This window comes from Typha latifolia, chromosome 14 (assembly GCF_019914945.1).
Source record: "Typha latifolia isolate L0001 chromosome 14, TyphaL0001v2, whole genome shotgun sequence".
Taxonomy (NCBI): domain Eukaryota; kingdom Viridiplantae; phylum Streptophyta; class Magnoliopsida; order Poales; family Typhaceae; genus Typha; species Typha latifolia.
Window position 1 is genome coordinate 2,197,859 of NC_133099.1, and position 12,359 is coordinate 2,210,217.

Genomic DNA, 12,359 nt, shown 5'->3' on the forward strand with positions numbered 1-12,359 from the left:
TCACCCTTCTATCAGTTTGCACGTGTATTTTGTACTACCACACGTGGATAAAAAATGACCCCCTAACGTCCCCGGCTCCCCGCACATCCATGTGTATGTAGGGAAATTTTTATTTGAACCCCTCTATTTTTTTTTCTCGTTCAATAGCCCACAAGCTATATATGAATTAAACAAAAGCTAATAAAATAATTTAGGTTTTCCTTAAATTTTAGTAAATATATCAAGCCGTTTAATCTATATTTTAAACTTTATATTTTGTTGAGACATATTTTCAATTAAACCTCATCGAGTCATCAACTAATCTCCGTCGAACTAAGCAATAAAATTACAAAGTAATTTTCTTCCCAATAATTGTCTAGGATCAATAGAAAACTTAATTGTTTAAAAAGATTTAGACAAGCATATGGCATCGTTTAGACTGATATGCATGCTCTCCTGTTCATCTTATGATCAATCACGAAGACTTTCCAAGTTTAACAGTTTAATTGCCAACAAGGATGCCTTTCAATACCATAGAGTTCACAGGATTATTGAGCAGCAAATGGCAATTAACAAGATCATGAGAAGAACCTGAGAATAACAAAGATTCTTGTGATTGTATAAAATCAGATATAAATTCGAGTTGTATACAAAAGGATCAGTGAATCCAATAAAACGCGGATGCTGATCTGTGTACAAGAAGTATGAGGTCTCAAGAGAGATCTTATGAGCTGCAGATATTTAGAAGAGAAACTCTGCATTGGATCATACGCCTGAACAAGCATTCGAATCCATTGCCTAGACCTTCTATGCTGATCTCCAATGACTGCAATTGCTTTTGAGCTCTCAATGCCCTCTCGTCATCCAAATCCTTGCAAGAATAAGAGAAGATTGAGGCATCATCCTCCACTTTTGCCTCGCCGCATGCCGGTTTCCTCTTGTGGAATGTCATTGAGACAAAAGACCACTTGCTAGTCTTTGCTCTAACCATTTGTTCTGTGAAAAATGATAGAATAGATTGAAAAAGAGAGACAGCGATCTCTCTAGCATCTATCAAGAGTCTAACCATCTTTAAGGAATCACACTCCTCTTTAACAGGAGTAGTAGATCCACACTTGTTACTTGTCTGCTTCTTGATATCCTTGTTTGCCTTCTTCACCAAGCGAACGAAAGCTTGCACTTTGCTTTGAATAGCAGCTTCTCCTCCTCTTCGGAAAGCAATTTGCAGGTCTTGAATGTGAACTTTCATGGCAGACAAGTTATTCCGGGTTGCACGGCAAATGTCCAGCAACCTGACAGACTGTTCCAGTTCTTCCTCCACCCATTTCTCTTGGTTGGAATGGGAGAGACCACTTTGATTGCTTGGCAAGCAAAGAAGCTCCTCAATGTATTCATACAAATCTCCGAGCCTTTTTAGTCCATCAAACAACATTGGTCCTGTTGAGGAGAATGAATTTATACAAGTTCTTAGCATCTGCAGCTCCTCTTCAACCTTGAGCACAAGCGAATTCGATCTTGTGGGCAAACTGGTTGATCGCAGATGGCAAGCCATCTTTTCGCCTTAAGCTTGCAAGGACTATTTTTTTGCTGTATGGCTATTGAAGAAGAGAGGAAGAGATGATTGCTGAATTGATGCTTTGGCTGCCCCTACTTATAAACAATGATGACAAATTGTGATGTAGTTAGATGGGGAGACAACAAGAATCCCATTAAACCGACTCCCATGATCTGTCCATGTAGGTCTTGGTTTGCAACATGGTTCTTGCAGACATTGTTGTAAACACCTTGTCTTCTTAACTTATATTCTACTGGAAAAGGTTTGCAACAAGGCTGTCATGCTTCAATTATCAGCAGCAAGATCCACCACATGGGTACTACAAATGCTCCATTTATGATTTGATAAGGGAAAACCTATAACCCCTTGTTTTTCTTATAAAATTCTTCAATTGCTTGGTTGTTGAAGAACATGTAGATCTCGAATCTGGCATCTTCTTGATCTGACCCTTTGCCCCTCTGCTTGTGTATTAGCAACGATAGATTAAAAAAAAACTGGTGCTGTCTATGTATGTTGAGGCTTGCAACGTGGTTCTTGTAGACAATTCACCAAACAGGTCGTGTACTTTCCGTCTCCTGTTCTTGCAATTTTTCTCATGAAGTGGGTGACCGAACTCTTTCTACAGGTTTCAATCATTGGCAGCCATCCACTGCACAAGCTTCATATGTTAAATTCAATGGCAAACGTGCAAATGAGCATTAACCTAAGTGCACAACTAGAAATAACTCTTCCAAGATTAGATGACTTTGAAAGGACTAGAAGATAAGTCTCTGATGTCGCCAATGTCCATTATATTTGTACTTTTAAGAAATGAACACACAAAGGCAGCAATTCGATGTAGCTCAAACTCTGATAGTAATAATACTTAGTAAGAACATTGTAATCATAAATCAGAATTAAGATCTTGCAATTTGCTTGGATCAGAATGTCAACTATGTTTAAAAATAGGAAACAGATACCTTTCTTGTCTTACAGACCCAGTACAAGACTCATCGCGCTGTACATATGTCCATCACTAGTTTCCGTTGTTACATATGACATTTTTAACACTTCATGCACATGTAAGATTAAATCAAAATGGAACACAAATACTAGCTTTATGCTTCGATATAAATAGCACCAAAAGTTACTCCTTCAAAGGTGAGAGTAAAGTAGCTCATTGCATCAGTTACACATACAGGAATTATGAAAAATCTCATAATAAGAGAGATGGTAAACTTCACCATGACACCTGCTGGCCCAAATGTTTGTCTTAGATCTCGAGTGCCATGAACATATAGCTGCCCCAAATGACTTCAGGCATCTTACTGCTTTTATGAATGCCACAGCTCATGGTGCATGGAGAATGCCTCCTAAGGAGAGTTTCTGATAATGGTTTGAAGGACAGATATAATTGTTTTGCCAGGAATAGATAAGCACTGTATCACCTTTTGTTGTATGATGCTGTCAATAGGGGGTGGATTGTAGCTGATATCAATCATTCCATACACACAATAATTTGAAATGCAAAATTTTGCCTCGGTTGACGTTGCAGTATATGTCTTCTAAATCGACATGGTAAAGGAATACCAGATTATGCTTCTATTTCACCAAGAATAGTACCTTCAAAAATGGCTTGAATCTGAGTTTGACTGCATTTCTTCAACCTTGAAAAACGATTCAGTGAACCACCACATAAGCTTTGCCTATTTATTCCTTGCTTATTCAGCTGCCAAAGAAACAAAAAAGGAACAAGACTAAGAGCCCATCTTTCACAAATGAAGTATATACCAAACAAAATAAAAGCACAACCAAATTGCTGAAAGACAGCAAGTTCCTGCCTTTGAGCCTTTCATCTTACACAACACCTATAGCCTATATGTATCAAATATTTGGGCATAATTGGGTCATGGAAGCGCCATTTTGCTACAATCAGCCATATATAAAGTTGCACTATCCAATAATATAATGAAATGATATTCTTTCACATGTTACAGAAATGAATAAATGGAAGGATAGAAAAATATCATCGAAAAAAATTGGCATATCTGGATCAACTACATGGTCCAAAAGAGAACAAAATAGTACCCACTAACTAACATATCAAACAGTGAAACATATAAACAGCTCAGGTTAGTGTATGTGAAAATTCATTAAAATTAAAGTGTCCAAATGAGACATTTTCGGCGTAGTTTCCAATATAACCATGCCATACACCAAATGTTGCTCATCTTTCCACAAGAAATTTAGATTTTTATAAGAATTGAAAACTAAATATCCTAACGAGCCTTAGGCCTTAGCACATATCTGGGCTTAATTGCCTGATTCTAACAAACACAAATTTCAGCATAATCAGTTAGCAACTAAGAAAAACAACATAAAACAAGGTGGTCCATGGATCAAAACTAACCAATGATAAGCTACGCTTTTGCCTTTCTCAGCCACTTGAGAGAGCTCTCCAACGCCGTGTAAGCAGTCACATCCGTTAAGCTTTTGCTACTAAGCACATAATCAAATACCTCATACGCCTCGGAGACCCTATTTGCCCGACACAATGCCCTCACAAACGTCGCATAAGCTGGTGAATCCAGCTTCATGCCCTTCGTGGTCATCACCTTATACAGTTCCACCCCCTTCTCCAAGCACTTGGCCTTGCACAATCCCATAAGAAGGGTGTTATAAGTGCACTCATTTGGGCTGCAACCCTTCTCCTCCATCTCACCCAGCAGTGCAACTGCCCTCAAGGCGTCACCTTTCCTGCACATCCCACTCATCAGCGCTGTATACGTGACCGTGTCCGGGAAATGCCCCATCTCGGCCATCACATTCAAGAATTTCCTCGCCTGGCTAACCATCCCGGCCTTCGAGAGCCCGTAAACAAGCGTATTGTACGTCACCAAGTCGGGTTCCACACCCTCGTCCTTCATCCGGTTGTACACCTCCATGACCCCGCCGCACTCATCCAGCATACAGTACCCCTTCATAATCGTATTATAAACATAGCAATCAGGCTTGAACCCGGCATCCGCAAGAACGCCAAGAAGCCGCATTGCCTCACGGAGATTCCTCCCGTGGCAAACAGCGTCAATTAGGATGGTGAACGTGACAAGGTCGGGTTTAAGGCCGGCGTCACGACGGAGCTCATCGATGAATGAGTATACGGAGGAGACGGGGCGGGCACGAGCGAGGCGGCGGATGAGGAAATTATACGAATACACGTCGGGCATGACGGGTTTGGGCTCCAGGCGGATCACTCGGCGGATGAATTCACAGGCGTCGTCGAGGCGGGAGGCGGAGATCAATGCGCGGACGGCGAGGTCGATGGAGGAGGCTTCGGGAGGGAGGCCGGCGGAGGACATGAGATTAAGAACTTGGAAGGTTGATGAAGGGGAGGAAGAAGAAAGGCAGGAGTGGGCGAGGAGGAGGTGGAAAGTGGAGCGGTCGGGGAGGAAGAAGGAAGGTGAGAGGTGGAGGAAGAGGGAGATGGCGTCGGCGGGGGATGCGCCGGCGTCGCAGAACGATTGGAGGAGGGAGTTGGGGGAGATGGAAGGGGAGGAGGAGAGGAGGGAGGTGGATAGGGAGATGGCATCGGCGAGGAGAGGAGAGTGGAAGAGGGGAACCGGCGCGGCTTGGATTTGCGCTTGAGCTTGGGGTTTCTTCTTCATTTTGGTCTTGAGAGAAGATCTGGGGACTGGGAAATAGGGTTTAGGAGGAGGAGGAGGGGAAGAAGACGAAGGAGAAGATTTGAGGAGCGAGAGGGGAAGCTTCGCGGATCGCATGGAAGGAGGAAGCTTACCCATTTCGTTCTGCTTTCCTTCTTCTTCGTCTTCTAGGTTTGGGTTTTAGGTTTCCGGTGAGGAAGGAGAAGGGGTTTAAGTCTTTGAGACGACGTTTATAGTGGATCCGAATCCGATACCCGGCCCAATCGAATTTGGATCCGAATAATATTATGCCCTTCTTTTACCGGGAACATTATTGCAAATAACCACCTATACTTTAACATTATTGCAAATAGCCACCTTTGGTTAGCTCGCACGGCATACTGTAATGAACACAGTCCTCTTCTTTTTCTCACCTTGTAGTAAATCTCTTGAAGGGCGTTCTTGAAATAATTAAATATTCTAAGTATAGTATAATAATAATAATAATAATAAGTAGAATTTGATTAACATAAATAAATCCAAAACATGGGTGGTTATCTATAAAAAGATTATCCAAAATTTCAGAATAAAGAATATATTATCTTAAATAACGCTTGGTCCTTGTGACGCTCATATGCATAAAAACATTTATGTCAATGAATAAACTTTGTACAAATATATATATATATATATATACCTAGAATAAAAGCATGAAGGAAAAAAAAAACACAAGAGTGAAAATATAAATAAACCAACCATCACTCAAATCATTACATGCATATTAATATCATTAACACCACAACAATCCCCAAATTTGGATCTTATTCTTATCGGCATTATTCCTCATTCTCCTATGTGTTGCGGTGTCCGATAAATAACTCCTTCATTTTCTTAAAAAAACTCTTCTCCTTTGCGGCTTCTTTACTTTTGTCAACTTCACTTGTGAATGGAGTTGCTTTTACTCCTTGCTTGATCTCCTTAATTTTCTCCTCCTCTTCTCCTATCTCTTTAATGGGATCTAAGAAAATTTTCTCCTCTGTATCTTCATCCTTATTTTTTTCTTGATCTATTTTTTCTTCTGCCGATTTTTTCAGTATCTTATTGTCTATCTCCTTGAGCTTATCGCTAGATTTGTCGCCGTCGTCGTTCGACTATCGCAGAAAAATAAGAAACAAAAAAGGTAAAAGAATAAGCCATAGTTGTATTTCATGTAAGTTTAATATAAAACTTTAAATTCTAATTAACTTAATTTTACCGAGTTAGATTTAGAGTCGGTATCGCTGTCCGAGTTAGTGCTTTTACATTCGATACCATCCTGATTAACATTTACTATGATTTCCCCTCTTTTCTTAACAAATTTGTTGTTTTTGCCCTTCGCATTTAGCTGCTTCTTTTTCTTCTTTTCATTCTCTTTCTCTCCATGTGTTTTTGAGCTCTTTTTCTGTTTTCAAAGAATAAAATGATTAGAACTTGAAGTACATAATATTTTGATTTCTTAAAACTTCTAATTTACTTGAATTTAAATTTACCTTATGAGAATCAGAATTTGAGCCAGAATTAGAATCAGAACCGGAGCTTGAATCCGAGTCAGAGGAGTGGCAAGCAAGCTTAGTAGGAACAATCTCGTCTTTAGTTACACCTTCTCTTGCTTGAGCCTTCTCGACAACAACAGCAGTGGCGGCCATTTGAGATGCATGCGAATGCAATGAAATGCGAGTAGAAAAGTTTGTAATATTTTTAGATATTTTTCGGAGTACATGTTTTTGGCATATGAGACTATTTATAAGGATGCAAGTGAAGTAAATGCCAACTTTTGATCATTAAGAGGCTTTTAGATGTGAGTGGGAATTATGAAGGCGTCCAAAATAATTAACAAACTAATTGGATAAAAATAAGACAAAATTCACAAATAATTGAGGGAGAAAAAGGTTATATGAGAAAGGGCGAAGAGGTTATTCGATGGGGGCATTGGATACTAGGGCTCCAAGGCTGGATAGGAAAGATTCTCACATAATTACTTCGTGGGAAAATAATTAATACTTTGCAGTAGCATTGGATGCTAGGATTTGGAGGATGACAGGCAAAGGAAGACACTGCCATGCAAGGCCACATATGTAATATTTCATTTGATTGGCATTGGAATATGACTACATTATTTTGTGAAACCTAGGGCATGGACTCGGTGCGAGCTAACATGCTCATAAAATATCTCTATTTAACGGAATAATCTGACGGTGTTAGTTCAAATATAACACAAGATATTTTCTGCACATATTCATTAAATTAGATGACTCAATTTATAAATAATAAAAATATAAAGTATAAATCATAATTATATTATAAAGCACGATGCTATATATAAATTTTCCTTATTTTTTTTTTGTCTGCAAAACTAATATATAGTCTAATACATAAATTATATAATTAGAAGTCTTAGATTACTCTAATCCTAATAGAGTATGAATGATCTCAAGTCTCTCGCAACATAATCTTTCTAGTATTATTATATTTGCTTAACTTGTATTATTTTATGTGAGATGATTAAAATATTATGCTCTAATTTTTTGCTTTGGAATAAGATTATTATACTATTTAAAATTTCATAGTATATTGATTACTCATAAGGAATCCGAAGTTGAATTTGAATTTGAATGCGACAATATAGGATGATAAATGGATGGAAAATATAATATTAAATTTAATTTAAAAATAGATCTGAGTTCGAATTCAACAAAATTAAATCGACACGGGTCTGTGCAAAGACCGAACTCATTTTTTATAACGAAATTTGGAAAATAAATTTCTTCATAATAAATGGGTTGCAGTTGTTTTGCAAATAACCACCCACATTTTAACCTTATTACAAATCTACGAATCTACTCCCAGACTCCCAGTTAGTATATTTGCAAATAACCACCTCTACTTTTCTTCGTTAGTATATCAGTCTCATAAAACCTCGTTTCTTCCTTTTCCCACCTTGCAATTAAAACATCTAAAGATCCTTTTTTTATCATTAAAAGAAAAGAATAATCTACCCATATATACACATAGAAAATATTTTTTTTGCAAATAAGACCATAAAAGTTACCTTTTTTTCCTTACCAAAAAAAAAAAAACCTTTTCTTATTCTTTCGGTTTTATCAGTAAGGTTATTTTTTATTTATACCATTAAATTCTCACTTTGGTCTGAAGAAAAAAAGAAATAAAAATAAATTATTTCTACTACTTATTTATCGAGATGTATAAAGACCATGACCATTTATAAACTTTGTATACTACTTATTCATATAATGAAAACTTGCAAACCACACACAAGAGAAATAAAACAACAACCATCACTCAAATGCTGCTCCTTATTCTGGCAATTTCCTCCATGCAAATATCTTCTTCATTTTGCTTTGCAAATATAATTCTTTATTTTGTAGCTTCTTCTTTCTTCTCAGTTTCACTTGATGGAGTTGCTTCCACATTAACTTTTTTCTCCTCCTTCCCTTCTTCTTCAATTGGTTTCTTCTCCTTTGTAGCTTCATCGGTTTTCTTCTCTTCTTCTACTTTTCCTTCGATAGATTCTTCATTTAACGCCTCATTTTTCCCTTTCTTTTTCTTGCTAGATTTATCGTCACCGCTCGACTGTCTCGAGAAAGTAAGAAATAAAAACACAAAAATAAAAAAAAGAAATCAAATATTAGAATTTTTTTTAAAATCTAAGAAATTGCGTTAGCTTTTTTATCATCGTAATTATATTTAATATTACCGAGCTAGATTTGGAGTCGGAGCCACTGTCCGAGTCGGAGCTTTTACATTCGAGATTATCAGGACCTTCTTTGTTAACGTTTGCAGTGACTTCCTCCGTTTTCTTGCTCGACTTGTTGTTCTTGCTCTGCACCTTGAGGCTCTTCTTTTTCTTTTTCTTCTTGTCCTTTTTGTCTTTCTTGTCGGATTTCTTCTAAAGATGAGAACAATAACAAAACAAAAAAAGAAGATTGGATTAGCCTCGGAGAATATAATCCTTTTTGAGTTTTTGAAACTTCTAATTATTTTTCTTAAAATTTTAATTATGTCTAAATTTACCTTGTCAGAATCAGAACCAGAATTAGAACCAGAACCGGATTTAGAGCTCGAATCCGAGTGACACTCAAGGTCAGCAGGAACACCCTCATCTTTCACTTCAACTTCTTCTGTTTGAGCTTTGTCGACAACAACGTTGGTGGCAGCCATTTGAGACGAATGAGAATATAATGCAAGCTAATGAAAATATATGTATATATATTATATATCTTATAATGTTTATGAATACTTCTTGGAGTGCTAAGATTTAGATATGGGGCTATTTATAGGGAAGTAATTGAACGAAATGCCACCTTTTGATCATTGAGAGTGGGAATTATGAACACAAATAATTTGAGGGAGAGAAGGTCTCATTCTAAATAATTGGAGCAATGGCGAATCGGCTTTCGACACTTGGCATCGGATACTAGGGCTCAAGGGCTGGATTACAAAAATTCTGAAGGAAAAAATTATTTTGCCAGAGAATAATTTAACACTCACATTAGCATTGATGGAAGCCAGGACTGAAGGGTGGCAGGAAAGGAAGACAGTGGGGCTTAAAATGTGCATTTCATGAACAAGGGATATGTGAATATATGAGTGATATTAGATTTAATTAGCACTGTAATATTACTAAATATAATTTCGTTTGTGAAACTTAAGGACAAGGATTAGTGGATGATTCCAAAGTTCGAGCCCGGCTTAAAATTAATTTTGATCTAAGTCAAGAGGTAAAGAATAACTTAATTAGTTAATCAAGTATTATGAATATACATGGGAGAGAATTATTATTATTATTATTATTATTAATGTCTCTAATGGTAAAAGATGTTGGCATACAATTGCATGGCATGAGGATGGATTTCTAAATAGTAAATAAATTTAGGATGCCATTAAAATCTTTTGATTGTTTGGAAATTGTCATAATGTTCTGTTTTTTTTAATAAAATATTACTAATAGATTATTATTATTAAGGTTAGTAAATATGTGTAAATAACTAAAATGTCCCCCCTTCTGAAGTTTGGAATTTTTTTTCTATCTAAGTTGTATTTTAAACATTTCGTTAGAATTAACTCAAGGATTTACGTTTTCAAAATATCACAATTATTTCAGTGCAATTAAAATATTTTGAAAAATATAGTGGCAATTTATGATATTTTAGAAAATTTTCAAATTAAATTAAATTGCCTATTTGTAGTAATGCTGATTGCATCCGATAAAGAATTGCAACTCTAGCATTTGATTATTTAATACATGGAATTAATCATTTATTCATATATAAAACGTACATATTTTCTCATGAAATAAACTTTGTACAATACTTCATTTGTAGAATAAAAGCATCCAAACCACACAAAAGAAAATAAAAGATATAGATACATACAAATATATAAACACAGCAATCACACACGCACTATGATCACGGGAGGCTGATTCTTATTGAGATCCCGATATCTCTTTCTTTTTCTTGCATTTTTATTTCGTTATCTCAATTCTTTTTGTCGAAGAAATCATCTTTCTTATTATCGTCATCAATTTTTGTAAGCTTAGTGACGGTGGGTGCTTCCTCGCCTTGTTTGGCCTCGTCTATCTTCTTCTCTTCTTCATATTTTTCTTCTTTCGACAAATCCTTTTCTTCTTCGATAGTGTTATCATTTTTCTCTTCGACTTCATTTTTATCTTCTAGCGACTTTTCCTTTACCACGTCTGCTTTATTCTTGTTGATCTTTTTTTTGGACTTGTCATCATCGCTAGACTATTTCAAAAAAAAAAAAAGGAAAAAAAGTTAAACCAGTGAATAAGAGGCACATGAGCACTTATAAAATCCACTTCACACTGACGTACTTTAAAATAATTATACTAAAAATTTAGTGAGAGATAATATAAATTTATGCTTACCGAGTTGGAATCGTCACTTGACTTAGATCCAGAGTCACTCGATTTCGAGTCAGAATCACCACTTGACTTTGAGTCAGAACTACCACTTGATTTCGAGTCAGAATCACTGTTCGAGTCGGAGCTTTTACATTCAAGCTTGTCAAGACCCTCTGTAGTAACATCTTCTGTGACTCCCTCAATTTTTTTGCTTGAATTGTTATTCTTGCTCTTCCCTTTGACCTTGAGCTTCTTCTTCTTCTTCTCCTTCTCCTTCTCCTTCTCCTTCTCTCCCTGTGTTTTGGAGATCTTCTTGCTGCTTGACTGATTCCAAAATATAGATGTTAAGAAATCGGAAGCATAACTTGTATTGATTTAGGTTCTTTTTCCTTGCAAACAAACAAACCTACCGGAAGACATTTTTGGTAAAAGAAAGAAAAGAATTATCCAATTATATACCTGCGAAAGAAATTTTCTTTTACAAATACTCATAAAAGGAGTTGATTTACCGATATCTAAAAGCGATGAAAATTTTCATAATAAATCCAAAATATAAGCAATTACTTATGAAAAATAAATTATTATATCAAGCTTATGCTTACCTTTCTCGAGTTAGAACCAGAACCGAAACCGGAACCGGAACCAGTATTTGAGCCCGAGTCCGAGCCGGAGGAGTGGTAGCCAAGCTTAGCAGGAGATATCTCTTCTTCCTCAATATTCACAATGCTTATGGGCACTTGGTTCTCCTCAGCCATGAGACTACTAAATATAATATGCCAATCCAACACTTAAAAATATATTAAAAAAATTTGATATTATATGCTGCTCTTCGTAGCTCTTAATATCTTGTGGGTGTTCAAGTTGTTTGTAAGGCTATTTATAAGGATACAATTGCATGCAATGCCAAGTTGTTTTGATTGAGACACTAAAGACGTGAGTTGGAAGTATGAACACGTCCAAAATAATTAGCAACCTAATTAATAGCACTAACAAGACAAACGATGAACAAATAATTGAAGAAAAAGGGGAAGTCTTATGGACAAGGACGACTAGTTGATTGAGGGATTAGCATCGGATGCTAATTAAACTTTTGTCTCAAGATAGATAGATATAGATAAATACCAAAAAGAAGTGCTTCTTATTGGAGGACACAAAGGAAATTGCATGGCATGAGGATGGATTTCTAAATAGTAAATAGGTTAAGGATGGCACTAAAATCTTTTGAATGTTTGGAAATTGCCATCATGTTTAATTTTTCAATAGAGTATTGCTGCTAATAGAT

The 12,359-nt window shown here is 36.4% G+C and overlaps 5 protein-coding genes across 7 annotated transcripts; all 5 read right to left on the bottom strand.

Annotated features, from left to right (window-relative positions):
- Positions 1-571: 571 nt before the first annotated feature.
- Positions 572-1,531, bottom strand: LOC140800954 (uncharacterized). Its single transcript, XM_073155900.1, has one exon. It carries the CDS (start codon positions 1,529-1,531, stop codon positions 704-706), a length of 828 nt encoding a protein of 275 aa, XP_073012001.1. The 3' UTR covers positions 572-703.
- On the bottom strand, positions 572-5,396 carry LOC140800953 (uncharacterized). 2 transcript variants are annotated; one of them, XR_012111330.1, is made up of 3 exons: positions 3,924-5,396; positions 3,137-3,242; positions 572-2,183 (listed from the first exon to the last, which is right to left on the bottom strand). XR_012111330.1 is itself a non-coding variant. In XM_073155899.1 (2 exons), the coding sequence occupies exon 1, from the start codon at positions 5,311-5,313 to the stop codon at positions 3,934-3,936; it is 1,380 nt and encodes a 459-aa protein (XP_073012000.1). In that variant the 5' UTR covers positions 5,314-5,396; the 3' UTR covers positions 2,615-3,242; positions 3,924-3,933. The 2 variants fall into 2 exon arrangements, 1 of the variants encoding a protein (XP_073012000.1); XM_073155899.1 differs by lacking the exon at positions 572-2,183 and having other exon boundaries at positions 2,615-3,242.
- Positions 5,397-5,733: 337 nt separating this feature from the next.
- On the bottom strand, positions 5,734-7,162 carry LOC140800955 (uncharacterized). Its single transcript, XM_073155901.1, has 3 exons — positions 6,684-7,162; positions 6,410-6,595; positions 5,734-6,305 (listed from the first exon to the last, which is right to left on the bottom strand). Exons 1-3 carry the CDS (start codon positions 6,837-6,839, stop codon positions 6,006-6,008), a joined length of 642 nt encoding a protein of 213 aa, XP_073012002.1. The 5' UTR covers positions 6,840-7,162; the 3' UTR covers positions 5,734-6,005.
- A 1,250-nt stretch (positions 7,163-8,412) lies between these two features.
- Positions 8,413-9,954, bottom strand: LOC140800734 (uncharacterized). Of its 2 annotated transcripts, none has more exons than XM_073155546.1 (3): positions 9,226-9,954; positions 8,909-9,100; positions 8,413-8,784 (listed from the first exon to the last, which is right to left on the bottom strand). In XM_073155546.1, the coding sequence occupies exons 1-3, from the start codon at positions 9,370-9,372 to the stop codon at positions 8,569-8,571; spliced, it is 555 nt and encodes a 184-aa protein (XP_073011647.1). In that variant the 5' UTR covers positions 9,373-9,954; the 3' UTR covers positions 8,413-8,568. The 2 variants fall into 2 exon arrangements, with proteins under 2 accessions (XP_073011647.1, XP_073011648.1); XM_073155547.1 differs by having other exon boundaries at positions 8,909-9,097; positions 9,226-9,461.
- Positions 9,955-10,440: 486 nt separating this feature from the next.
- Positions 10,441-11,932, bottom strand: LOC140800735 (uncharacterized). Its single transcript, XM_073155548.1, has 3 exons — positions 11,680-11,932; positions 11,102-11,401; positions 10,441-10,958 (listed from the first exon to the last, which is right to left on the bottom strand). Exons 1-3 carry the CDS (start codon positions 11,830-11,832, stop codon positions 10,692-10,694), a joined length of 720 nt encoding a protein of 239 aa, XP_073011649.1. The 5' UTR covers positions 11,833-11,932; the 3' UTR covers positions 10,441-10,691.
- Between the last annotated feature and the right edge of the window lie 427 nt (positions 11,933-12,359).

What these genes read in the sequence shown, in the direction of transcription:
- LOC140800954 (XM_073155900.1), bottom strand. Translation starts at nt 1,531, where the DNA reads ATGGCTTGCCATCTGCGATCAACCAGTTTGCCCACAAGATCGAATTCG.
- LOC140800953 (XM_073155899.1), bottom strand. Translation starts at nt 5,313, where the DNA reads ATGGGTAAGCTTCCTCCTTCCATGCGATCCGCGAAGCTTCCCCTCTCG.
- LOC140800955 (XM_073155901.1), bottom strand. Translation starts at nt 6,839, where the DNA reads ATGGCCGCCACTGCTGTTGTTGTCGAGAAGGCTCAAGCAAGAGAAGGT. An exon ending in CAAATTCTGATTCTCATAAG is followed by an intron (nt 6,596 to 6,683) that starts GTAAATTTAAAT and finishes CTTTGAAAACAG; the next exon opens with AAAAAGAGCTCAAAAACACA. An exon ending in CCGACTCTAAATCTAACTCG is followed by an intron (nt 6,306 to 6,409) that starts GTAAAATTAAGT and finishes TTTCTGCGATAG; the next exon opens with TCGAACGACGACGGCGACAA.
- LOC140800734 (XM_073155546.1), bottom strand. Translation starts at nt 9,372, where the DNA reads ATGGCTGCCACCAACGTTGTTGTCGACAAAGCTCAAACAGAAGAAGTT. An exon ending in CTGGTTCTGATTCTGACAAG is followed by an intron (nt 9,101 to 9,225) that starts GTAAATTTAGAC and finishes TCTCATCTTTAG; the next exon opens with AAGAAATCCGACAAGAAAGA. An exon ending in CCGACTCCAAATCTAGCTCG is followed by an intron (nt 8,785 to 8,908) that starts GTAATATTAAAT and finishes TTCTCGAGACAG; the next exon opens with TCGAGCGGTGACGATAAATC.
- LOC140800735 (XM_073155548.1), bottom strand. Translation starts at nt 11,832, where the DNA reads ATGGCTGAGGAGAACCAAGTGCCCATAAGCATTGTGAATATTGAGGAA. An exon ending in CTGGTTCTAACTCGAGAAAG is followed by an intron (nt 11,402 to 11,679) that starts GTAAGCATAAGC and finishes TTTTGGAATCAG; the next exon opens with TCAAGCAGCAAGAAGATCTC. An exon ending in CAAGTGACGATTCCAACTCG is followed by an intron (nt 10,959 to 11,101) that starts GTAAGCATAAAT and finishes TTTTTGAAATAG; the next exon opens with TCTAGCGATGATGACAAGTC.